At 40.7% G+C, this 27,729-nt stretch overlaps 3 protein-coding genes across 3 annotated transcripts in view; 1 reads left to right on the plus strand and 2 right to left on the minus strand.

Moving 5' to 3' along the window:
- The window catches only part of ebi3 (Epstein-Barr virus induced 3), a 5,374-nt gene extending 1,443 nt beyond the window's left edge, over window positions 1-3,931 (plus strand). The window contains 5 exon segments of the mRNA XM_034159543.1: window positions 1,738-1,780; window positions 1,783-1,854; window positions 2,626-2,643; window positions 2,646-2,788; window positions 3,234-3,931. Of these exon segments, the coding sequence (XP_034015434.1) occupies window positions 1,738-1,780; window positions 1,783-1,854; window positions 2,626-2,643; window positions 2,646-2,788; window positions 3,234-3,398 (441 nt within the window). The 3' untranslated portion in view covers window positions 3,399-3,931.
- A 124-nt stretch (window positions 3,932-4,055) lies between these two features.
- odf3l2a (outer dense fiber of sperm tails 3-like 2a) lies at window positions 4,056-17,416 on the minus strand. Its single transcript, XM_034159545.1, is given in 8 exon segments — window positions 4,056-4,236; window positions 4,238-4,314; window positions 4,316-4,383; window positions 4,386-4,487; window positions 16,272-16,430; window positions 16,507-16,620; window positions 16,759-16,869; window positions 17,164-17,416. Coding segments are annotated over 8 exon segments (747 nt in total). The 5' UTR covers window positions 17,213-17,416; the 3' UTR covers window positions 4,056-4,169.
- An 8,471-nt stretch (window positions 17,417-25,887) lies between these two features.
- Window positions 25,888-27,729, minus strand: part of LOC117500998 (cytokine receptor-like factor 1) — a 42,950-nt gene continuing 41,108 nt past the window's right edge. Inside the window, 2 exon segments of the mRNA XM_034159797.1 lie at window positions 25,888-26,699; window positions 26,851-27,035. Coding sequence (XP_034015688.1) covers window positions 26,676-26,699; window positions 26,851-27,035 — 209 coding nt within the window. The 3' untranslated portion in view covers window positions 25,888-26,675.

Raw genomic sequence — 27,729 nt, forward strand, 5'->3', positions numbered from 1 at the left:
TGTGTGTAATGTGTGTATATATGTGTATATGTGTATATGTGTGTATATATGTGTGATATGTGTGGTGTCTATGGTGACTAAATATGCTACAGTATCACTTTTATCTTGGTCATATGATCTTGACCAAGGTCATAATCTTTAACTCAGTCAGTTTTATTAACAAAATGGATTGAAAAGGTTTGTGAGTTAGTCGAAGGTAAGTTGTTCAGAAAACATCAAGGCCACACATAACTGTGTATTCTGCATCATGAATCTCAAATAAGTAACTTGCATGAATCATGTGGATGTGGCATTTTTCCATTTAATTCTATTATTGTTATTATTTTTCGCTTTCTTATTTGATGTTTCCACTAGGTATATTTGTTTTAGGTGGGCAACCTGCTACATCACAAGATTTTGTTGTCAAATTACTGTATTCAGTGCAAATATAAAACTGTTTCTTCTGCATTGGGTTACCATATCCTCAAACAAAGCTATTCAAATTCCCGGTGTGTAGTTTTCAACTAATTAAAAAGATTCGGTTTCAATTTTTTAGCAATTTGTCTTACTAGGTAATAGTACCTGTTGGGCCACAGCAATATTACATTTGACCCCAATGACCTTAACCTTCACTGAAACAATTCACCTCTAGCTGACCTTGGTCCAAATTGGGTGAAGAATGAAAATCTTGCCGTTTTGCATAACAACATGCAGGCCACATGTGTTGGGGGGGGGGGGGAGTGATACACACGCATCTGCATGTGTTGAGGGGGCCGACACACTGGCATGCCACTTGTGCTGGGGGGAACACTTACTTGACATATGTTGCTTGTATACGGCACACTCGTGGTGCACTTAGACAGTTTTCACAGACAGCTCGAATGTGGTCATCTGCACTCTACTCTTGTGCCGGGAGCGTGAATGACCCTGCCTTTTCCTAAGTGCCCAGTGAGTGGTGTTGGATATTCGTGTGTGGCACCTGGAATTTGGCTGACACCTGCCGAGAGGGGATCGAATGGGCACTTACGGGGCACGCGCTGTCTTTCAGCTGCTGGTATGCACAAATAGTTGTGTGGCAGTTGTACGAGGCATTTGAGGCGGCTCTGATTTTCACAATGCATGGATTCCTCCTTATGCGCCAGTGGGCTTGAATCATGTCATGTGAAGGGGCCCACTGAGGTGCTAAGTTTGGTATAAATCAGCAAAAGGTTCTGGGTGGAGCAGGACAACAGATGGCCAGACATGACCTTGGCCCAGTGACTGACAACAGGCAAATTTCTCTTTCTCGACATTTCCAGAACCCACTTACATACTGTAGGTATGCCAAGTTTGGTACCAATCAGAGTAAAATAAAAAAAAAAGTAAAATTTGACCTTTGAAGCCAGTGACCTTGACCCCAGTGATTGCCCTTTTTTGAATTTGATCTTTCCTGGGCAATTCCAGAGCCCATCTACATATGTTTGTCAAGTCTAATGGACATATAATTGAAAATCTCAATTTGTCCTTAGACCCTAATGACCTTGACTTTAGCAGAGCCCAAAAAAAACCTTAATGGGAAGCTGACCATCGTCCACGTATGATGTTGGCCAATGGACCTGGGAGGAGTAGGGGAACAGACAGAGAGACGTTGCTCAGATTATAGTATGGTTCAACTTTGTTTCATTGAGGACATACGTCATTCTCATTTGAGGTGTAAATAATGTACATTAAGTAATGGAACTTTACCTGACGTTGCATGATTTTATGTATGTATTTTAGCTCTGGCACTGTCACCTCCCTGACCTGAAACTTCTCACCAACTACATGTCAACGTCACAGCGGTCTACCCAACTGGAAGCAGCTCCCACTTAACCAGTTTTATGTTGGAAGATATCGGTGAGTGCTGAAATTCTACAAAATCCACTGTCATACGGCTAATATATGGTTCTGTGTGGACTTAATATAACAAAATTGAGCCACTGTTTCTTCGACTAACACACCATATTTAATCCATATCGACTCCAAACTATTGAACTTAAGTTTGACCTTTCATTGTCACCCAGTTTCAAAGGATAAGTGAGGAAAAGGAAGTTGATATGACTTTATATCAGCATTTCATAGTAACAGTAGATGTGTAAGTAACAATTCCTTAAAATAAGCTTGAGACTTTGAAGCTCACCCAAGGCCAAAGCTCCTGTGACCAAGGGAAAGGTGATAGTATGAGGGTAGGCTGAAAAGTTCTAAGTTCTAATGCAGTTAATGCATTACTCCTTCATGGGGAGCCTTAGAACTTTTCAGCCTACCCTCATATGATGACATATTGGTGTTTTATAGTAAGCATGGGTGTATCTTTAACCAGTTTGTTGGAATAATCATGCTCCTTTACATAAGCATTGACCTGAAGGTTTGACCTTGGCCTGTGACCTTGACTTTTAACCAGTTATTCTCAAAATCAGATTACTTTGTCCTTGGTTTACTCTGTCATTCCAACAAGATTGGTCTAAATTGGATCAAAACTGTTTGAGCTACTTTGTTCACATGCATGGACGATGGACTCACATGACTGACGTGCTATCACTGCACGCAGGTGTAACTGTGGACAAAGTGATATCAGATAAAAGAAACAAGAAGCTGATAGATTCATCAAATATGTGTTTTTCTCTGCAGTGAAACCAGACCCTCCTGTAATGTGCAGGTTTCTCCTCATGACTACAGATCCTTGTTGGTGAAATGGTCTCCTCCCCCTACCTGGTCCAATCTGGACATCTTCCCACTGAAATATCACATACGGTATCAGTGGCACCACAGGGGCAGCCTGCAGACCGTCCACGTAAGAACAGAACTGTTGCAGTCACGGCTGACTGCAACAGTTAATTCCACAAGCAGAAGTTCACTATGATGCAAACCCATGAAGATTTCCCCTTTTGAAGAATTTTAGAAAGTCCCTGCTGTGTACATCCTTCCATTTATTTTTGTTTTTCACAATTTGATTCGCTCTAACCGCTGTTCCTTTCATTTTATGTCAGAGAGTCACGGTTGTTTTATTTAATTATCATTCTTAATATTAAACGGCATCTTTCAAACACTTTGATGTCAATAATTACTTAAACTGAAAATTTTGTTTAAAATGAACTTGCCGGAGTGGATATTAAAAAGGTTATATTATGGAATTTAACAAGCTATATAAGTCGCGAGTGTGTTAACATCACATAAGACATGAACACTGAGGTGCTTCCACAAACACTTCTAAATGTCTAATTTTTTTTTCCCACCAGTTGGGTCCCTTTGAGAACACCAGCGTTCCACTGAAGGCTTTGACCCCGGGGAGGACCTACCTGTTCCAGGTGTGTGCTGAGGATGTGCTGGGTCTGGGCGAGTGCAGCTTCTGGAGCTCACCTGTAAAAACCACCATGAGAACAAAACCACAAAGAACAACATAGAAAATATTGTTCACGCACACAACATGGATTTTACAGATTTCTTTTTAATCGTTTTAGCTGCACAGTGTGAGAACCATTCTTATTTTGTTTTATTAGGCAACAATAATTATTTTCTGTACCGTGTACTATCATCATGTCAAGCTACATTATTATTATTTTAGTGTGTGTATGTGTGGGGGGGTTAATTACAGTGTGATTTGCCTCTTGAACAATTTGTAATAACTTATTATCAAGGAGACAAAACAATTCATAAGTCTGAAGTTGTAAATTCACATTATAGTTTGTTTATAAAGAAAGATTTTTGACCCATTTTGACATTTCGTCCACATTTGTAAAGTTCGAACCTCCGCCGCAGTGTTTGTTTACTGGGTATCTATTTGAAGGGTTGCTCAAAAGGTTTTTTAATGGCCGTTGCAATAATCAGTCTGATCAAGGCTGAAAATACGCTGAATTTTGTTGTAGGCTGGGATGTGGGTTCAGATGTGGATTCTTTCTTTACTTTTTTTTTAAGTGAGATGGGGAATTTTATCATATTTCTACCAAATTCACACAAAAACTAAACATGATTCAGATCCAGATCTCTTACATATTCCAAAGGGGGTTGGGTACCTGTGTCATTAGAAATGAATATTAAAATTAAGGATCATTCTCCATGGCGGAGGAATACGCTCTTTGAACCCCATCTTTTTACATGGTGTGGCAGCTACATATTTGCAAAGTAAAAATATATAAAATGAATCCACATAATAGTCAATCTCTTAGTGTCTACCACTACGGGGTAACAAACTCAGAGTGTCTGATGCCCATGGAGAAAGATGGATGTTTCGGGTGGTGCATGTAGAACTCTCAGACTGTATGCGCCAGGACCGGGAATGACAGCAGTATAGTTCGGCCTCTTAGTCCTCCCCTGCATGGAAGAAGGAGGGCTGCCGATGGTGATAAGCGTCTGGGACGGTGGTGTTGTAATGGCCTGGTCCAGGAGTGTGGCAAGATCTTCAGAAGGAGCTCCCACTCTCCTCCGCGCTGAGAAGCTGTAACTAGCACTGGAGGGTGTGTTGGGAATGTGGCAACCCAGCAGATTAGTGAAGCCTGTAGCTGGTGAGGATTAAAAATAGATTGAGAATTATTTGAGATTTACAGTAACAGTGCATCCTCTAATTATGTCTCCCAGGTGTCGCCAAAATACAAGTCAACAGTGAGATTTTTTTTTTTTAACATGTTTCGTACCTGTTGCTTTTAAATTGGAACAAGCTACAATTTTGCTACACCCTATTCCCACAGGTGATCTGCCCACACTGTGTGGGCATGTCCCACAGATCATGAATCACATCAGCGGGTGTGTCTAATAAGCTACAAGCAAAGGGGGATTCCGGACAACAGGGGCTTGAGAATTTAAAGATGATGTAAATGATTTTTCTGCACTAGATGTCAGTGTAGCTCCAGTTGCTAAGGACCAAAACAAGGCTTCAGGTATAAAATTTTGCTACAGCAGTGTAGTTTCACACAAGCATAATCACAGAATGGCTAATTTTGAGGGCATTATGATCAAACATATTTAATTGTGAATGGGAGTCAAAAACAGTTTGGAAAATTATGACTCCTTTTAGAGTTCTGTTCAAAATAATAGCAAATTTTGTGTTTTCAAAAAAGTGAGGAAAGCTCAAAATCTTTAAGTATTCACAGCACTGCACTTTTTTCTATCTTACAGCCTTATTCCAAAATGAATGAAATTCATTTTTTCCTTCAAATCCCACACGCAATACCCCAAAATGACAATTTTCATGAGATTTTTGCAAATTTATTAAAAATAATAAAACTAAAGAAATCACATGTACATAATTATTCACAGCCTTTGCCATGAAGCTCAGAACTGAGCTCAGATGCACCCTGTTTCCACTGATGATCCTTGAGATGTTTCTACAGCTTAATTGGAGTCCACTTGAGGTAAATTCAGTTGATTGGACATGATTTGGAAAGACACACCTGTCTACAGGGCATCCAGAAAGTATCACAGCACTCACTTATTCCACATTTTGTTATGTTACAGCCTTATTCCAAAATAGACAAAATTCATTTTCCCCTGTTGTACCATTGTACCAGTACAATGAAAGGTAAGCTGCAAGTCTTTCAATGCAAATATAAGCCTGAGTAAATCAAACGCAGAGTTAAAGGTCTGGAGGAGAAAAAAATGAAAATTTAACCGAATGAAAAAGGTGTTCAAAGCGCAAATTTAAAAAAAAATTGTGTACAAGTAGCAAAAAAGAGAAAAAATAAATAAAATATATATATATATAATATGAGAGAGAGAAAAGTCTGAACAAAACTGGATACTTCAGTGGCAGTGGATATTGCACATAAACAAATATTGCATTCATTTCAAGTATGGCATGTGACCTGGCTATTTGGACCCAGTAGCAGTTGGGTAGAAACTGTTTTTTAATCTGTTTGTACTTGCTTTAATGGCCCTGTACCGTCTGTAGCTCAAACAGACTGTGGCCAGGATGGGACGAGTCTTTTGGGGCCCCCTTCACAGATAACACAACTGAAGCCGACTGGCGCATGAAGGAGGAATCACATGCCACTTGTGAAAAATCGGAGCCGCCTCAACACCTCATACAGCTGTTGCCACAACATTTGCAGACACTAGGCGGCAGCGAGACAGCGAGATGCCTGCGAGTGGCTATTTGACCCCTCTTCTCGGCAGGTGTCGGCCAAATTCAGGTGTCACCTACATGAACTCCAACATCGCTCGCTGGACAAAGGCGGGCTATCATGCTCGCCGACACGATAGTAGAGTGCAGATGACCAGATTTGAGCTTTCTGTGAAAATGTGGTCATGTGTGCGTACCAAGCAACACATATGGGTGTGACTGTGCCCCCCCCCCCCCCCCCCCCCAATTAATCCAACATTACCGGCTGTGGCTGAGGGTCCCAGAGTCGGTTGCTGTCCAGAGCAGTGCACTGCTGGAACAGCTGACCGCTGTGTACTGCAACTCAGCTGGGTAAACACACAATGCACATGTGTGGGTGTTTGCACATGCCCTCATGACATGCTGATAATTATGTACAGACTGATGTCACGTCCACCATGTAAATTCTAGTTTACATGACAGACAGACAGTGGAAATTAAATAAATGATGGTAAAGGCGTGAACTCATTCATGTGTGATCACTTTGCTCATACACTTTGCTGTGGACATACAGCACCTGTCAGCTGACCGCTGACTGTCAACTGGACCCTGACCGTGCATGCAAGGTATTAAATTAAAAACACAGACAGATGCAGGACAAAAAATAATAATACATAAAATTAAAATCACAGAACAAAGGAACAGAGAGTGAGCCTTTTTTCTGTGAGCTGACGAGGCCCGCAGGACAAAGGTGGGGAGTGTCCCTGCGACCTGCATCTGTTCAGATATCTGTGCTCGCAAGTCACGCTGGAAAACACCTGTAGTGGCTTGTATTGTAGAATATGACCTCGCATAACTTCACCGTGAAGCGCAGAACGTCAGCATGCTGCCATCACGTGGAAATAAAACACATATAGACTGTCAGCTGACTGCTGCGTCAGCGCACTGCAAAGCTGGACACCACCACGGGCGCGTGTAATTGCAGGATTCCCCACATTGGAATAATTAAAACACATCACGTTTGCAACGCGATCACCAGCGGATCACTGCGCGCTGGACACGCCACGCCAGCGGATGTGTTCATAACACAGGAGCTGGCTTTTCATGAAAGAGCGCATCAGGTATTTATGTAAGTAATCCACTTCATTTCATTACTTCCTGGTGTATGTTTAGACAGAGGCTAAATCCCACTCTTTATAACACTAACTAAGTATTATAAATTGAGGTGTTCTTTAAATTTTTTACTCCACTGCTGTGTGCTCGACTTTCCACGTGCTCGCACTGTGTTTGTGCCCATGAACACGAGCGTGCACGCCTGTCTGACTGTGTGTCCCTCCCGACAGCAGGTAGAATGTTTCACGGTTCCCCACTTCGTTTTTTGTTCGCCGATTTTTGGCTGGTTTTTGCTTCTTTTGCCCAACTTTGTGTTATGTGTGAAGGGGTCCTTAGGATGGTGTAAGACAGTAAGACCCATGAAGGTCCTCCAGTGTGGGTAGAGGGCACACAGTGATCTCAGCCATTTTGGTAAGCCTCTGCAGCTCTTTTCTGTTTGCCATTGTGCAGCTGGCAGACCATGTACAGAGGCAGTATGTGAGGATGCTCTCCATGGTAGAGCGGGAAAAATACACTGTCTGGTTATATTATTTTTCCTGAAGATTCTCAGAAAGCGGAGTCTTTGCTGTGCCTTCTTTACCAAGTGTGTGGTGTTCCTGTCCCAGGTCAGTTTCTCCTCTATGTGGACTCCCAGGAAACGGATGTCCCTGACCCATTCCACACAGGTCCCCCCAGTGATAATGGGCTGAATGTCTGTTTTGTTTCTCCTGAAGTCTATGAGTAGCTCTGTGGTTTTGGATGTGTTCAAGAGCAGGTTATTTTCTGTACACCACACTGTCAGCTGTCACTGTCACCTCATCTTGGTAAGCAGACTCATCTCCTCCCGTGATGCAGCCTACCACTGTGGTATCATCCTCATACGTAATGAAAGTGTTGCTGGTGTGGATAGGGGTGCAGTCAGAGGTGTAGACTTTTTGCTGCTTTGAAGGTCCCAATGAGCACTGTGGTCTCCATCATCTGTAAATGGAAGAAGTTTGGATCCACCTTGATAGCCCGTCAAAACAGAGCTATCAAGGGGGAATGGCCTTAGTCAGGGAGGTGACCAAGAACCTGATGGCCACTCTGTCAGAGCTCCAGCATTCTCCTGTGGAGAGGAGATCCTTCCAGAAGGACAACCATCTCTGCAGCAATCCACCAATCAGGTCTGTATGGAGTGGCCAGACGGAAGCCACTACTTAGTAAAAGGCACATGGCAGAACAACTGGAGTTTGCCAAAAGGCACCTGAAGGACTCTCATACCATGAAGAACAAATTCTCTGGTCTGATGAGACAAAGATTTAACTTTTTTGCATGAATGCCAGGTGTCATGTTTGTTGGAACCAGGCACCATCCCTACAGGTGAAACGTCGGTGGCAGCATTATGCGTGGGGATGTTTTCCAGCAGCAGGAACTGGGAGACTAGTCACGGTTGAGGGAAAAATGATATGCAACATGTACAGAGACGTTGAGCTTAATTGCAGAAATAGAACATTTCCCATATATTTAACACTACTCTGCTCACAGGAGAAAATCTAAAACTACACTTCCCAGAGTGCACCAGCAGCAGCAAACCAGTTACTCAATACCTGATCAGTCACTGCCACTGATTTGAAGCAGCTGAAAGGGAATGAAATCCTCAGGCATTCAAAGAACCGAATTTAGAAGAAGCCACAAGTGGAGTAGGTGAAGGTGATGGTCTAGTGGTTAAGGTGTTGGGCTTGAGTCCACAAGATCATGGGTTCAAATCCCCCACCTGACTGGAAAAATCACTAAGGGCCCTTGGGCAGGCCTTTAATCCCCCTGTTGCTCCGGTTGGTGTAGTGAGCGCCTTGTATGGCAGCATCCTCACATTGGGGTGAATGTGAGGCATAATTGTAAAGCGCTTTGAGCGTCTGATGCAGATGAAAAGCGCTATATAAATGCAGTCCATTTACCATGTCACTCAAGGGTTCACTTCAAAGACACCAATGGTCGGAGAAATGTTTTATTTAATTTCATGGTGTTTGAATGCTGCTAATATGTGAATTTCATGTTTAACTGCTGTCTAGATTGGTTGGTTAAGGAACACATTGTAGCACTGATCTAATTGACTTTTATTAAATTAGTTGCACTGAGTGATATTTGGATGTGGGGAAATGTTAAAATTATGGTAACACTCTACTAAAATGTGGAGAATTCATGGAATTAAATGTTTAATAGCGATCTACAAACTTGTAGATCAGCTTTTAAGATTTTCTTTGTTTCCATTTAAAAGGCATGTAATCATGATGTTTAGAAACGTTAGACCTTTTAGAATTCTTAACTTTGTTTTCTCTTCTTTAAAGGTTTACAACCTAATTTGTTGTACTAACCAATCAATTGATGAAGCCAACTAATCACAGAACAAAAATTGGAAGAAAAAATAAATTAAGTTGGAAATTTGGCTTGTCCTTGCGTTTGTTGGAGCTGAACAAGAGTAGGACTTGACAGACATGCTGGATGAAAACCTGCTCCATAGTGCTCTTGACCTCAGATTGGGGTGACAGTCAGGCAAGATATCAATGGAGTGGCTTCAGGACAACCCTGTGAATGTCCTTGAGTGGCCCAGCCAGGAGCCCAGACCTGAATATAGTTGAACATCTCTGGAGAGATCTGAAAATGGCTGAGCACCGATGCTCTCCATACAACCTGGTGGAGCTTGAGAGGTACTGCTAAGAGGAATGGTTAAAACTGCCCAAAGATTGTGTGCCAAGGTTGTGGCATCATATATTCAAGACTTGAGGCTGTAAATTCCTGCCAAAGGTTTTTTTTAATAAATTTGTAAAAAAAAAAAAAAAAAAAAAAATCCATTTTGTTGTTATGGGTGTTGTGAGAAGAATTTTGAGAAAAAAATGAATTCACTCCATTTTGTAATAAAGCTGTAACATAACGAAATGTGGAAAAAGGTGAAGCACTGTGAATACTTTCTGGATGCACCGTAGCTTTTATTTCCATACACATACACCCAGTGGAAACACTACACATTCTATTCCAAATCACAACATGAAGAAAAATGGATCAAATTTATTACTACTTTTCAGAAAGTGAAGAAAAAGGAATATTAGACTTTTCAAAAAAGAAGTGAGTGCATTTTTATTTTTATATTTACTGTATAAACTGAACAATGCTTGTAGATTTAGCTTCCCTGTGAATCACTGAACTATTATTACTAAATTTTAGTTGTATAACCACTGTTTCTGAGAACTTCACATCTGTCTTGTATAGACTCGACCAACATCTGGCACCTGTGAACAGGTATTCCAGTCCAGGACAACTGGACTTCTTTCCACAATTCCTCTGCATTTCTTGGTTTTGCCTCATAAATGACATTTTTGACATCACCCCACAAGCTTTCTACTGGAATTAAGGTCCGGGGTTGGACTGGCCACTCAAGAACGTCAATCTTGTTGGTCTGGAATCGAGATCCTGCTCACTTGCTGGTGCATTTGGGGTCATTGTGTTGTTGAAACACCCATTTCAAGGGCATTCCCTCTTCAGCTAAGGCAACATGACCTCTTCAAGTATTCTGATGTATTCAAAGTGATCCATGGTCCCTGGTATGTGATAAATGGGCCGGACACCATAGTATGAGAAACATCCCCATATCATGATGCTTGCTCCGGCATGCTTCACTGTCCTTCACAGTGACCTGTAGCTTAAATTCAGTTTTTGGGGGTCGTTTGACAAACTGTCTGTGGCCCCTAGACCCAAAAAGAACAATCTTGGTTACATCAGTTGAAAAAATGTTACTCATTTCTCTTTAGTCCAGTCAATGTGTTATTTGTCAAAATGGAACCTCTTCAGCATGTCATTTTGTTTCATCAATGGGACTTTTGGGTGCTTCTTGCCCGTAGCATGGTTTCACAAAGGCCTCTTCTAATTGTTACAGTACTCACAGGTAACTTTAGACCTTCTGTGATCACCCTGGAGCTGATCATTGGCTGAGTATTTGCCATTCTGGTTATTCTTTAATCCATTTGAATGGTGGTTTTCTGTTTTCTTCTTCCTATCTTTCTGGTTTTGTTGCCATCTTAAAGCATTTGAGATCATTTATCTGAGCAGCCTATCATTATTCTGCAATTCTTTAAAATGTTTTTCAAGTTTTAATCAAAGCACGTTGTTCTTCTGAACAATGTTTGGAACACCTCAGATTTCAGAGAAAAATACACAATAACCAGCATGTGCATTTGCTGGTAAATAAGAGCCACCTGTAATATCAATCAATCAATCAATTTTTTTATATAGCACCAAATCACAACAAACAGTTGCCCCAAGGTGCTTTATATTGTAAGCAAGGCCATACAATAATTATGTAAAACCCCAACGGTCAAAACGACCCCCCTGTGAGCAAGCACTTGGCTACAGTGGGAAGGAAAAACTCCCTTTTAACAGGAAGAAACCTCCAGCAGAACCAGGCTCAGGGAGGGGCAGTCTTCTGCTGGGACTGGTTGGGGCTGAGGGAGAGAACCAAGAAAAAGACATGCTGTGGAGGGGAGCAGAGATCGATCACTAATGATTAAATGCAGAGTGGTGCATACAGAGCAAAAAGAGAAAGAAACAGTGCATCATGGGAACCCCCCAGCAGTCTACGTCTATAGCAGCATAACTAAGGATGGTTCAGGGTCACCTGATCCAGCCCTAACTATAAGCTTTAGCAAAAAGGAAAGTTTTAAGCCTAATCTTAAAAGTAGAGAGGGTGTCTGTCTCCCTGATCTGAATTGGGAGCTGGTTCCACAGGAGAGGAGCCTGAAGCTGAAGGCTCTGCCTCCCATTCTACTCTTACAAACCCTAGGAACTACAAGTAAGCCTGCAGTCTGAGAGCGAAGCGCTCTATTGGGGTGATATGGTACTACGAGGTCCCTAAGATAAGATGGGACCTGATTATTCAAAACCTTATAAGTAAGAAGAAGAATTTTAAATTCTATTCTAGAATTAACAGGAAGCCAATGAAGAGAGGCCAATATGGGTGAGATATGCTCTCTCCTTCTAGTCCCCGTCAGTACTCTAGCTGCAGCATTTTGAATTAACTGAAGGCTTTTAGGGAACTTTTAGGACAACCTGATAATAATGAATTACAATAGTCCAGCCTAGAGGAAATAAATGCATGAATTAGTTTTTCAGCATCACTCTGAGACAAGACCTTTCTGATTTTAGAGATATTGCGTAAATGCAAAAAAGCCAGTCCTACATATTTGTTTAATATGCGCTTTGAATGACATATCCTGATCAAAATGACTCCAAGATTTCTCACAGTATTACTAGAGGTCAGGGTAATGCCATCCAGAGTAAGGATCTGGTTAGACACCATGTTTCTAAGATTTGTGGGGCCAAGTACAATAACTTCAGTTTTATCTGAGTTTAAAAGCAGGAAATTAGAGGTCATCCATGTCTTTATGTCTGTAAGACAATCCTGCAGTTTAGCTAATTGGTGTGTGTCTCTGGCTTCATGGATAGATAAAGCTGGGTATCATCTGCGTAACAATGAAAATTTAAGCAATACCGTCTAATAATACTGCCTAAGGGAAGCATGTATAAAGTAAATAAAATTGGTCCTAGCACAGAACCTTGTGGAACTCCATAATTAACTTTAGTCTGTGAAGAAGATTCCCCATTTACATGAACAAATTGTAATCTATTAGACAAATATGATTCAAACCACCGCAGCGCAGTGCCTTTAATACCTATGGCATGCTCTAATCTCTGTAATAAAATTTTATGGTCAACAGTATCAAAAGCAGCACTGAGGTCTAACAGAACAAGCACAGAGATGAGTCCACTGTCCGAGGCCATAAGAAGATCATTTGTAACCTTCACTAATGCTGTTTCTGTACTATGATGAATTCTAAAACCTGACTGAAACTCTTCAAATAGACCATTCCTCTGCAGATGATCAGTTAGCTGTTTTACAACTACCCTTTCAAGAATTTTTGAGAGAAAAGGAAGGTTGGAGATTGGCCTATAATTAGCTAAGATAGCTGGGTCAAGTGATGGCTTTTTAAGTAATGGTTTAATTACTGCCACCTTAAAAGCCTGTGGTACATAGCCAACTAACAAAGATAGATTGATCATATTTAGATCGAAGCATTAAATAATGGTAGGGCTTCCTTGAGCAGCCTGGTAGGAATGGGGTCTAATAAACATGTTGATGGTTGGATGAAGTAACTAATGAGAATAACTCAGACAGAACAATCGGAGAGAAAGAGTCTAACCAAATACCGGCATCACTGAAAGCAGCCAAAGATAACGATACGTCTTTGGGATGGTTATGAGTAATTTTTTCTCTAATAGTTTAAAATTTTGTTAGCAAAGAAAGTCATGAAGTCATTACTAGTTAAAGTTAATGGAATACTCAGCTCATAGAGCTCTGACTCTTTGTCAGCCTGGCTACAGTGCTGAAAAGAAAACCTGGGGTTGTTCTTATTTCTTCAATTAGTGATGAGTAGAAAGATGTCCTAGCTTTACGGAGGGCTTTTTTTATAGAGCAACAGACTCTTTTTCCAGGCTAAGTGAAGATCTTCTAAATTAGTGAGACGCCATTTCCTCTCCAACTTACGGGTTATCTGCTTTAAGCTACGAGTTTGTGAGTTATACCACGGAGTCAGACACTTCTGATTTAAAGCTCTCTTTTTCAGAGGAGCTACAGCATCCAAAGTTGTCTTCAATGAGGATGTAAAACTATTGACGAGATACTCTATCTCCCTTACAGAGTTTAGGTAGCTACTCTGCACTGTGTTGGTATATGGCATTAGAGAACATAAAGAAGCAATCATATCCTTAAACCTAGTTACAGCGCTTTCTGAAAGACTTCTAGTGTAATGAAACTTATTCCCCACTGCTGGGTAGTCCATCAGAGTAAATGTAAATGTTATTAAGAAATGATCAGACAGAAGGGAGTTTTCAGGGAATACTGTTAAGTCTTCTATTTCCATACCATAAGTCAGAACAAGATCTAAGATATGATTAAAGTGGTGGGTGGACTCATTTACTTTTTGAGCAAAGCCAATAGAGTCTAATAATAGATTAAATGCAGTGTTGAGGCTGTCATTCTCAGCATCTGTGTGGATATTAAAATCGCCCACTATAATTATCTTATCTGAGCTAAGCACTAAGTCAGACAAAAGGTCTGAAAATTCACAGAGAAACTCACAGTAACGACCAGGTGGACGATAGATAATAACAAATAAAACTGGTTTTTGGGACTTCCAATTGGATGGACAAGACTAAGAGACAAGCTTTCAAATGATTAAAGCTCTGTCTGGGTTTTGGATTAATTAATAAGATGGAATGGAAGATTGCTGCTAATCCTCCACCCCGGCCCGTGCTACGAGCATTCTGACAGTTAGTGTGACTCGGGGGTGTTGACTCATTTAAACTAACATATTCATCCTGCTGTAACCAGGTTTCTGTTAGGCAGAATAAATCAATATGTTGATCAATTATTATATCATTTACCAACAGGGACTTAGAAGAGAGAGACCTAATGTTTAATAGACCACATTTAACTGTTTTAGTCTGTGGTGCAGTTGAAGGTGCTATATTATTTTTTTCTTTTTGAATTTTTATGCTTAAATAGATTTTTGCTGGTTATTGGTAGTCTGGGAGCAGGCACCGTCTCTACGGGGATGGGGTAATGAGGGGATGGCAGGGGGAGAGAAGCTGCAGAGAGGTGTGTAAGACTACAACTCTGCTTCCTGGTCCCAACCCTGGATAGTCACGGTTTGGAGGATTTAAGAAAATTGGCCAGATTTCTAGAAATGAGAGCTGCTCCATCCAAAGTGGGATGGATGCCGTCTCTCCTAACAAGACGAGGTTTTCCCCAGAAGCTTTGCCAATTATCTATGAAGCCCACCTCATTTTTTGGACACCACTCAGACAGCCAGCAATTCAAGGAGAACATGCGGCTAAACATGTCACTCCCGGTCCGATTGGGGAGGGGCCCAGAGAAAACTACAGAGTCCGACATTGTTTTTGCAAAGTTACACACCGATTTAATGTTAATTTTAGTGACCTCCGATTGGCGTAACCGGGTGGTCATTACTGCCGACGTGAATTACAATCTTACCAAATTTACGCTTAGCCTTAGCCAGCAGTTTCAAATTTCCTTCAATGTCGCCTGCTCTGGCCCCCGGAAGACAATTGACTATGGTTGCTGGTGTCGCTAACTTCACATTTCTCAAAACAGAGTCGCCAATAACCAGAGTTTGATCCTCGGCGGGTGTGTCGTCGAGTGGGGAAAAACGGTTAGAGATGTGAACGGGTTGGCGGTGTACACGGGGCTTCTGTTTAGGGCTACGCTTCCTCCTCACAGTCACCCAGTCGGCCTGCTTTCCCGGCTGCTCGGGATCTGCCAGGGGGGAACTAACGGCGGCTAAGCTACCTTGGTCCGCACCGACTACAGGGGCCTTGCTAGCTGTAGAATTTTCCACGGTGCGGAGCCGAGTCTCCAATTCGCCCAGCCTGGCCTCCAAAGCTACGAATAAGCTACACTTATTACAAGTACCATTACTGCTAAAGGAGGCCGAGGAATAACTAAACATTTCACACCCAGAGCAGAAAAGTGCGGGAGAGACAGGAGAAGCCGCCATGCTAAATCGGCTAAGAGCTAGTAGCTACGCTAAGCTAGCGGATTCCTAAAAACACGCAAAGTGAATAATGTGTAAATTATTTAAAGGTGATTCAGCAGAAGGAGTGCTTTAGTTAAGGCACGTAAAGATTACACTGGGAACAAATCGTAATCTAGATAACTAGATCAATCTAACTGCGCAGATTAAACAGCTAACAGATACAGAAAAACACCGCTGTGCTCCGGAACAGGAAGTGATACAATACCGCAGTGAGAGCCAACCACCAGTAGAGGCAAGCAAGAGGGTAAAATCATATGTGGTGTAATGGTGTAATAAGGGTCACAGAAAGAAAATTGCAGTCACTGCTATTTTTTTGGAACAGCCTGATTACTTTTTCTTCACTTTCTGTGAAGTAATAACAAATTTGATTTAAAAAAATTTATTTCTAGAAGAATGTACAGCGTTCCCAATGCATCTGCATGTATGGAAATAAAAGCTACTTTAAGGATTTTGAGTTTTCTCACTTTTTTAAACACCTTGCTATTATTTTGAACACAACTGTATGCTACTTTTCTCCCGTGTTCACCTGTTGGGTGCTGGTACTGGATCCACTGTGCGGTATCTTGTACGGGAGCCGATGCTGTGGGATGGAGGTCTGCGGTGAGCGTTCAGAGGTGGGGCCTTCTCTGGGCTGTAGGCCCCCGGTCCAGGAGTCTGGAACAGTTGCCCTAAAAATTCAAAAACAGTCAGGAAATCTCTTCCCCCCCACCTTTTTTTCCTTTTTCTCGTCTTTTCTTCTCTCACCTATGCGCCTCCCTCTGCCCAATATAGAGTAGGATGGGCTCTCCATCCTTCCAAACCTGGTGACCTTGTCGTTTACGTAGTACCGAGGTCCGGGGCTGGAATCCACAGCAAACACTACAGACAACACATTCTTTTTGACCTTTGACCTTGAAAGAATTTTAGGGTAAATGTTGCTGCTGCTGCAGAAACAGACCTGCAGATTGAATCCAGTCATCATAATAATCGTAATTCGACCTGCTGCTGAGAACTTACTGGTGCTGCTCATGCGGCTGTGAAATGAATAGGCGGGGCTACTCGGCTTGGTGACGTCATGGTTGATGTAGCCAACCGTAGGAGGCAGAGCGTAGCGTCCGGGGCCCGGGCCTACGAGGAGAAGAAGGTGGTGGAGGAGGACCCTGATGAAAATGATGCAACAGCCTGAACTCAGCCACCGCTCGCTATTGTCTCTAATCATTTCCATACGGTTACGCTCTTTTACTTATTTTCTACGGTTTGGCATTTCTTCCTCTGCTTGCCTGAAAATGAATTCTAAACAAAGTTGAGATCTCACAACATGTATGGTGCAATGGTTGCATAATGCTGTGAGATTTTACAGCAAATCCAATTCTGTTGTAATCCACACACACACACACACACACACCAATTCCTTCCACTAACCTCGTTCTCTCGCAGAGATTATCGGTCGTTTCCTCACCGCCTCTTCCATACTCTGGCAACCTCCTTCTCCTTTTCTGGGCTCCTGGTGGGGTCGCCAGTCTGCTTGCACACATCGTGTTGTGGTGGAAGCCTATGCAGGTAAACCACGGCCTCCTCAGCTGAATTATGCATGACGAAAGCGTGAAGAAACCCTATCATGACCAACGCCAGTGCAGCTCGCCTTCGTCCACATCCCTCCTGGACAAAGGTTTATACATCATCACATCCTCAGGCTCAGCTTGAGACACAGGCCAGGAAGCTGTCAGAACTCCAAAGAGGGAGGCCAAGAGACTTTATATGAACGGAGAACATTCAATACTGTTAAAAAAAAAAATAAAAAAAGACAATCAGAAGGCTTAAAAGGGGAAGAAGCACTTCAGTATCACAGTAACATGCAACGTTGCTTGTTTGTCATCTGATTCCAAATTGCTCAAGCTCTCAGCTACACTGTGTACGCTGTAACTAATAGCATCAGAGAACACATGCTATTAAAAATAAAAGGACTCGCGCTGTAACACGAACCACCAACTGTCACACAACATATCAACCAGTGTTGTGCAGTGCTGTACTCACTACTTATATTTTTACAGCATTCTTAAAAAGTCAAAGTTGATATAACTTCTATTGATTTATGAATTTATTTGGTTTGTTTTTGACTGATATAAAATAAAATAAAAATCAGACTTGCGGTGTATCCAGAAAGTATTCACAGCGCTTCACTTTTCTACATTTTATGTTCCAGCCTTATTCCAAAATCAATCAATCAACTTTTTTTTTTATATAGCGCCAAATCACAACAAACAGTTGCCCCAAGGCACTCTATATTGTAAGGCAAGGCCATACAATAATTATGAAAAACCCCAACGGTCAAAACGACCCCCTATGAGCAAGCACTTGGCTACAGTGGGAAGGAAAAACTCCCTTTTAACAGGAAGAAACCTCCAGCAGAACCAGGCTCAGGGAGGGGCAGTCTTCTGCTGAGACTGGTTGGGGCTGAGGGAAAGAACCAGGAAAAAGACATGCTGTGGAGGGGGCAGAGATCGATCACTAATGATTAAATGCAGAGTGATGCATACGGAGCAAAAAGAGAAAGAAACAGTGCATCATGGGAACCCCCCCACAGTCTACGTCTAAAGCAGCATAACCAAGGGATGGTCCAGGGTCACCTGATCCAGCCCTAACTATAAGCCTTAGCGAAAAGGAAAGTTTTAAGCCTAATCTTAAAAGTAGAGAGGGTATCTGTCTCCCTGATCTGAATTGGGAGCTGGTTCCACAGGAGAGGAGCCTGAAAGCAGAAGGCTCTGCCTCCCATTCTACTCTTACAAACCCTAGGAACTACAAGTAAGCCTGCAGTCTGAGAGCGAAGCGCTCTAATGGGGTAATATGGTACTACGAGGTCCCTAAGATAAGATGGGACCTGATTATTCAAAACCTTATAAGTAAGAAGAAGAATTTTAAATTCTATTCTAGAATTAACAGGAAGCCAATGAAGAGAGAAATGGATTAAATCATTTTTTTCCCCCTCAAAATTCTACACAGAGTACCCCATAATGACAATGTTAAGTATATATATATATATATATATATATATATATATATATATATATATATATATATATATATATATATATATGTGTGTGTGGAGGAGCTGGGGGAGGTGTGTGTGGATCGGGAGGTCTGGGCGGCTTTGCTTGAGCTGCTGCCCCCGCGACCCGACTCCGGATAAAGCGGAAGAAAATGGATGGATGGATGAATAATAAAAACTAAGAGATATATATAGTATATAAAAACTACTAAGGAATCACATGGACATAAATATTCACAGCCTCTTGACCTCAGACTGGGGTGACGGTTGATGTTTCAGCAGGACAATGACCTAAGTCTACAGCCAAGATATCAAAGGAGTGGCTTCAGGACAACTCTGTGAATGTCCTTGAGTGATCCAGCCAGAGCCCAGACCTGAATTCAACTGAACATCTCTGGAGAGATCTGAAAATGGCTGTGCACCGACGCTCTCCGTACAACCTGATGGAGCATGAGAAGTGCTGCAAAGACGAATGGGCAAAACTGTCCAAAGATAGATGCGCCATGTTTCTAGCATCATATTCAAGAAGACTTGAGGCTGTAATTGCTGCCAAATGTGCATCAAGAAAGTATTAAGCAAAGGGTGTGCATGCTTATGTACTTGTGATTTATTTTCTTTCATTTCTTTTTAATGAATTTACAAGAATTTCAAAAAAGCTTTTTCATGTTGTCATTATGGGGTGTTGTGAGTAGAACTTTGAGGGAAGAAATGAATTTCATCCATTTTGTAATAAGGCTGTAAAATAAGAAAATGAGGAAAAAGTGAAGTGTTGTGAGTACTTTGTGGATGCAGCCTATTTATAGGATTTATTTATTTATTTAATTTTAGAACTTATCGTTATCGTTAATTTTAGAACTTATCGTTATACTCTTTCATTTTCTTTCATTTTCAATTGAAAACAACTGTCACCATAATCAAAAGCAAATAAAAATATTAAAAAATATAAAAAAAAACAAAAAGTCAAGCCTAAAATTTATTACACAGTTGTTTCATTTGCAGCTTTTGAACCAATGAATCATTTTGTTAAGAAGTTATTTCATTAATCTTCTTTGAGCATTTTGTAACAGTAAATTACTGAAGCAATTGGTTTGGTTTGTATTGAGCATTCCAAAGAGTAAATTGCTCTACAACCCCTGGCAAAAATTATGGAATCACCGGCCTCAGAGGATGTTCATTCAGTTGTTTAATTTTGTAGAAAAAAAGCAGATCACAGACATGACACAAAACTAAAGTCATTCAAATGGCAACTTTCTGGCTTTAAGAAACACTATAAGAAATCAAGAAAAAAAGATTGTGGCAGTCAGTAACGGTTACTTTTTAGACCAAGCAGAGGAAAAAATTATGGAATCACCCTGTAAATTTTCATCCCCCAAATTAACACCTGCATCAAATCAGATCTGCTCGTTGACATTGACCCTATGCCATGACATTGACCCTATGTGTCTTTTTGCAAGGAATGTTTTTGCAGTTTTTGCTCTATGGCAAGATGCATTATCATCTTGAAAAATGATTTCATCATCCCCAAACATCCTTTCATTTGTCCAAAATATCAACATAAACTTGTGCATTTATTGATGATGTAATGACAGCCATCTCCCCAGTGCCTTTACCTGACATGCAGCCCCATATCATCAATGACTGTGGAAATTTACATGTTCTCTTCAGGCAGTCATCTTTATAAATCTCATTGGAACGGCACCAAACAAACGTTCCAGCATCATCACCTTGCCCAATGCAGATTCGAGATTCATCACTGAATATGACTTTCATCCAGTCATCCACAGTCCACAATTGCTTTTCCTTAGCCCATTGTAACCTTGTTTTTTTATGTTTAGGTGTTTAATGATGCCTTTCGTTTAGCTTTTCTGTATGTAAATCCCATTTCCTTTAGGCGGTTTCTTACAGTTCGGTCACAGACGTTGACTCCAGTTTCCTCCCATTCGTTCCTCATTTGTTTTGTTGTACATTTTTCGATTTTTGAGACATATTGCTTTAAGTTTCTGTCTTGACGCTTTGATGTCTTCCTTGGTCTACCAGTATGTTTGCCTTTAACAACCTTCCCATGTTGTTTGTATTTGGTCCAGAGTTTAGACACAGCTGACTGTGAACAACCAACATCTTTTGCAACATTGCGTGATGATTTACTCTCTTTTAAGAGTTTGATAATCCTCTCCTTTGTTTCAATTGACATCTCTCGTGTTGGAGCCAAGATTCATGTCAGTCCACTTGGTGCAACAGCTCTCCAAGGTGTGTTCACTCCTTTTTAGATGCAGACTAACGAGCAGATCTGATTTGATGCAAGTGTTAGTTTTGGAGATGAAAATTTACAGGGTGATTCCATAATTTTTTCCTCAGAATTGAGTGATTCCATATTTTTTTCCTCTGCTTGGTCTAAAAAAGTAACCATTACTGACTGCCACAATCTTTTTTTCTTGATTTCTTATAGTGTTTCTTAAAGCCAGAAAGTTGCCATTTGAAATTACTTTAGTTTTGTGTCATGTCTGTGATCTGCTTTTTTTCTACAAAATTAAACAACTGAATGAACATCATCCGAGGCCGGTGATTCCATAATTTTTGCCAGGGGTTGTAAACAATTCATAGATTTTTATTTTTAAGCATTTAAAAATACTGAATAATTTTCTGAAGATGTTCAGTTTACTGATGCACTTAGTTTTTAAGTATTTAACAACAGTTTAAAATAAGTGATTTTCTAAAACAGTTTGTTTCTGACAAAAGTTTCTGTATCTGACACTGGCACTGTCATTTACTGACCCAACTGATTTTTTTCAGCGAGGCCTTTTCAAACACAGTCATTTTACAGTAAGTCAGTCATGTGTGAGCGATCATGTTGTGAAAGTACCATTTCATTTAGTGGTTTTTCACAAGTAACTGTTTCATTTAATTGCTTGGAACATTTTTTTTAAATCATTTATTGAAGCAATAGTTTCATTGTGTTTCAAAACATTTTAGAGTTATTTTCCATAGCAATTGTTTCATGTTTTGCATATTTCAGAATGCTGAATATTTTTTAAGAAGCAGTTTGTTTAATGATTCAAATGTTTTTGAAACAGTCATTAATATTATGAATTAATTGCTTTATTGAGAGTTTAATGGTTCAATTGATGACTTGGGTTCTAAAACTCTTGTTCAGCATGATTTGGTAATGTGGACAAACTCAGATGTTCTTGCATCCAGATCATCATCTGGACCTCAGTTGACACATATCAACAGTCTCCTCTGCCTTCATCTGTGGCGTTCCAGCTGCTGCAGATGGGTTCTTTCCTACTTTTTCTGTTTGTTTCTTTAACCAAACAAACCAGAGGAGGTGTGACATGAGCTAGGCAGATCTTTAATGACCTTCAAAGTCACTGGGGACACTCTCTCTCTCTCTCTCTCTCTCTCTCTCTCTCTCTCTCTCTCTGTCTCTCTCTCTCTCTCTCTCTCTCTCTATATATATATATTCACACAAAACATCTCCATCAATTCAACAACAGCAAGTTGTATCAAGGGATTTCATGCAAACTGAGAAACACACTTGCAAACACAGAGAACCCAATCAAATATAACCAAAACAGTCATGTCGCAAACATCTTATCCCTGCAGGGTCTTGGCAGTTTTAGACCTTATCCACTTGAAGCGTCTTGGGGTGGCTTTGTTGTGATTTGGAGCTATACAAATGAATTGAATTGAAACCTCTACAAAACATTGGAGGTATTAACGACACAAAAATGAAGTTTCTGCCCGGAGGAGAGAACTGACTGTTTATTGCATGGCGGTGTACTGCTCTGTATCTCTCCCTGGCTGGCAGGGCTGACTAAATTTTATTTATTTACTTGATTATTTTACTCTGAAGCTGTATTTTTGATGTACTGAACTTTTTGCGCTACTAGTATGTCTGATGTGTATTGTGAAGAGTTTTGGGTACAGTTTATGGCATCAATTTTTTTTTCCCAATTTGCAAGACATTTTTTGATGCAACTACTCGTTGCTGAAGTATATGTGTTTTCTTTTTTTCTTTTTTTTTGGTAAGTATTTTCTGAATTTGCTAGTATTGTCTTAAATTGGACATGTGGCCTCTTTCGGCTACCACACAAAAACTAGCTATGTGTTGAAAACACAATGCAACAGACCAGTAATAATAACAATAATATAATAACCACAGCAATAATCAAATTGGCATCCCATTTGGAAAATATGAGATTACAAGAAATATGGGAACACATAACTGGGTTTCAGAAATAAAAAGTCACTCAACACTCAACAGTGCCCAGTTTCTACGTCTCAGCATTAGCAAATTGCTAAAGTTATGACCCAGACATTCCCCCGCGTTGCTAATACAGCACCATAACGCTCTAAATTTCTGGGCGTGTTCTGCGATCCCTTGAATGGAAGATTTATTTTGTCAGATGGCCCACTGTCACTGTTGTACTTGTTAAATGTGATTAATTTCATGCTAGTTTGTAATAGCAATAAACACTGGTCCCATGTTTCATCATGACATGGAGATCATGTGGTCATGATGTTTTTACATAACGTGAAGTCAAGCGTCATGATGCTTTTTCAGCCTTCCGGGGGTTGTAGAGTGAGTTTTAACCATTTTAATGTGTGATGTCACATAAACATGACAACACTCAAGCTAGTTATGCGGTGTTTTGCTTTGTTTTTTTTAATGTGTGCTCTTTCTCGGTCTTGTGAACAGAGGTGATGGAATGAGCAAATAAGATGAGTTCTTTATATATCTGAATTATCGGTTTGGCGGCAGAATTTAATGAAACTAAGCATTTCCAAGTGTCTTGACTGTTTGCTTAGCACCCAGTTAGCATCTGAAAAGTGTTAGCTGTCTCTCCCCAAACCCCTTCAAAGAACCACCTTTATAGCAAACAGACGTTTGAGTGACTTGGGAACAAATTGAGCCTCTTACTGGCTCATTCTGCTGATTGTGTGAACACAGAGACACGGCTGGTTAAATATTAACCACTGGGCTCAGTAACAAGCTTATTCTATGTCACCAGTGCGAAATGTCTGATGTTTCTCAGATGTGTTGTGTTAAATATGTAAAACAGAGTTATAAATGTCAGTGAGATGTTTCTAAACTCCTGTGTTTGTTTGAAAGGTGCATTTATAAATGTCAGTCATTTACTAGAATGATTGGGCAATAAACTTGGAAGAATTGATTTGGGGGTTAACAGTGACACCATGTGGTCAATTATAAATTTACATATTAAAGTGGAGACAAGCTAACGCATCATCACAAAGACCTCACACATTTTGTCTTTTGAAACACCACCACTCCAACTCCATATTGGCTTTAAAACAGTTATGACTTTGAGTGTGAGGTTTGAATGTCATCTAAGGACAAGTGACCAATAGAAAGATAATATATAATTTAACGGCTGAGTGGATCCTTGTCATTTGATTGGTGGGTTTTATGTCACGTGACATGGATTATTCATACCATTTGCTGTTGTGTTTCATTTACCGTGCAATTTTGGTGCTATATTAAATGTGCTATTGCATGCCCTGACCACTGCGCATGCTCACACTACCGTGGGTGGCGTTTAGCTAAACATAGGAGCTAAAAAGGAGCTAATTGACGATGCTAATTCTTTTGAAACAAAAAACAAATCTACCACACCGTAAACCGTCTGGAGACATGAAGAGATGTTACTGAACAAATTTCTGACTCAATTTATCGCTGAAGTCAGGAAAGCAGACGCAGTCTGTAATGAATCAGCGGCGTCATTGACTACATCGTCAGAATTGTTTTTTGCAAGTTGACTGAGAACAATTTTGAACTCCTATTTAACCCCTTAAAGCCTGAATTTATATAGCTGTATATAAAAAATGTTTTGTGTGTGTTTTTGCCTTTAAGTAGATGGTAAAAAATGTTGAGATTATTAATTTCACTTTTGCACAAAAAATAAGTCGTTATTTTGGTAATAATTTATGTTATAATGTTATAATAATAATACTGTTATGTTGCAAATATGCGAAAACAGGCATACTGGTCAATTTGGTATGTTGCATATTTGAGTCAAATATTGTAGCATATATGCGACAATAAGCGTTAAGGGGTTAAAGTTCATGTTGGACGGTTGACGTCAAAGCACCAGTGATGAACACCAAAATGTAAGTCCCTTTTCTCTTGTTTATAAATTAATAAAATATTAGATGACAAGGATCTGTTTTCACCTTTATATAAAACAAATAATGAATGGTTTTTCATTCTTTCAATGGAACGAATATTTGATTTGGTGGAAGATGGAATGTACCATTCAATGAGGCAAGGTACCTCATGAAATATTCATACCACTGAACGCAAACTTCATTATTTGTATAATATTAGTGTTTAATAGTAACCATAGTCATAACCATCCATCAATTTTCTGAACCTGTTTATTCTAGTTGATGTCCGTTGGGAGGGTGGAGGTGCACTGTGGACTTAGGCAATGCAGATTAATTGTCCAAGAACACTGACAGGTAGCATGAGCAGGATCTAAACCTAGGTCTACACGGCTCCTTACCCACTGCATGAAGCAGAGGCAAAATTACAACAACAAACAACAAAATCCATGTCCTAATACTTATGGACCTGACTGTGTAATAGTAGTTGTTGCATTTGAAACTTTCCAGGTTATCCCAAAACTCTTCTATTCCCAATATTTGGTTTTCTCGTTGACCAGATGCTGATGTCTTTATGGAAGCTTGTATAATTCCAAAAGAATCACACTTTCAGTCATCCATCCATTTTTAAAACTCTATTTCAATTAAGTGTCAGAGGAGGGCCGGAAACTATCCCAACAACCATTGGGAGTGAGGGAGGTTACACCTTGGACAGGCTGCCAGTCTATTTCAGGGCCAACAGACATACTCATTCACACCTACGGTCACTTTAGAGTTACCAATTCACCTTTCTTTGGAAGTGGGAGGAAGCCTGAGCACCCAGAAGAAACCCACGCAAACACAGGGAAAACATACAAACTGTACACAGAAAGGGCCAGGTCAGAATCGAACCTGGGACCTTCTTACTGTGAGGCAACATTGCTAACCATTAACCCACCATGCCGCCCCACTTTCTGTGAAATACATGAAACTCCAAATCCTGTTTTTGACAACATTTTATAGAATATTAAAGATTAATAACACCAACTTCAGTCAATGATATTTTTTTACTAACTGTACATAACTTAAAAAATAAAACATTTTATACATTTTTAAACATGCTGGTACAATTCAGTACAAAAATAAAGGCAGAGAAACCTCTTGATATACAAACATCATTTCATCAGTCACACGCTGTCACTCAGAAACAGATGGATTCTGAGTGAAGCAGTTTGGGGAATTGTCCACTTCTACATCAAACTGTCAGCGGGAATACTGTAAAGATATTTATATAGATAGAATTTTTTTAAAGCACAGTGAAAGATAAACCTTTGTTTGGAGTTTCCCCAGAGCAGCCACTGGGTGGTGTTGTTGATCCACAGGAGAAACTCTGAATGCTCTCAGATGCTTCGGGAACACTTCTGGTTTGAAATCTCTTTGTCGGACTTGATCAACTTCAGGTACATAAATGGAGCCCCATGTCTTTGCAGGTGTCCGGATCACGAGCGTGTCCAAAGGTCGCGGTGATTCCAATGTAAGCACGAAATGAAGCCTCGTCTCTGACAGCAAACACGGCGACGTGGCCCCTTCCTAGTCCTTTCCCATGGAAACTAGGTCATCCAGGACCTTCTGGGTCCATCTCAGATGAGAATGGTGCATACAGGAATGCAATCCCACAGTTTCTATCTGAACGTCGTCTCATGTCCAACTGCTTGTCCACAGTTGTCTTGAAAATGAATACAATCTGTTTTGTTGAGTGGGTTGCAGCGTACAAAAGCAGCGTGTGCTATGATTTATCCTCTTGGAGAATCTAAATTAAAAGACAAAGTCTGTTACACATCAGCGTTTGCAAAAACAAACTTCTTTTGGTGTTTTGTTGTCCGGGTGTGCAGCACATGTGAGTGTAATTTAAGACCCAAACTGTGCGTGCTTCTTCTCCTGCACTAGCGATGCTTACCTACCTGGTTGCGAGCTTTATGGGATTTCTGCATCAGCACCCTCCACTGGTCGTACAGCTTCATGGATATGCTGCTGCAGCCGTAGGCGTGTTTCCGCACCCAGCCGAAGAACTGCTTCAGCTCCTTCCGCAGGGTTGAGTTTGAATCTCCGCTGGACTTGGAGTCGCAGGAACCCGACATGAACCTCTCTGCGGGGATGAAAGCGAGTGAGGACAAGTCAGACGTGGGAAAAAAACTGTCTAAACGGCGTGAGAGAGAAGCCTACAGAATCACACCAAAGATTAAAACAAAGAAGAACGCTGAAAACGTGCACGCTCCAAGTATTTCCGAGAACCTTTTTATCCTTGTCCCAGTTGTTGTGGTAATTTTCTGAAAGGCCAAAGTTCCACACAGCAGTGCAGCACCTGTCGCCTGCGGGCGAGTGCGTTTCCAAACAGAACACCAGTGTGGCGGTTCCACCCATCGGCCCATTTGGCTGTGTTTTTGAGTTTATTTTGTTTTGTTTTGTTTTTTTTTTAATCTGTCACTGTTTTCTGTTCTCTTGCGTAGGTGTGTCTTCTCTTGTCTGTCGTGTGTGTGTGTGTGCGTGTGTGGGAGTCGATTCATTTCCTTCCTGCGGTGTGTGGATGTGAGTGTATACCGTTCGACCTCCTACATCCTGCGTGCGTTCCATGTTATTTCTTGGTATTGTGGATTTTGTTTTTTGTCTTGTACTGATTATCTAGGTTTGATCACTTAGTTATTGCTTTCTTAGTTATTACCTTCGCCAAAAAGGTTATGTTTTCACCAGTCTGTTTGGCTGTTAACAGGATAACTCAAAAAAGTTTTGAATGCATTTGAACCAAATTTGGTGGAATGATGGGAAATATGTCTAGGATCAGT

The sequence above is a fragment of the Thalassophryne amazonica genome, chromosome 19 (assembly GCF_902500255.1).
Source record: "Thalassophryne amazonica chromosome 19, fThaAma1.1, whole genome shotgun sequence".
NCBI lineage: Eukaryota > Metazoa > Chordata > Actinopteri > Batrachoidiformes > Batrachoididae > Thalassophryne > Thalassophryne amazonica.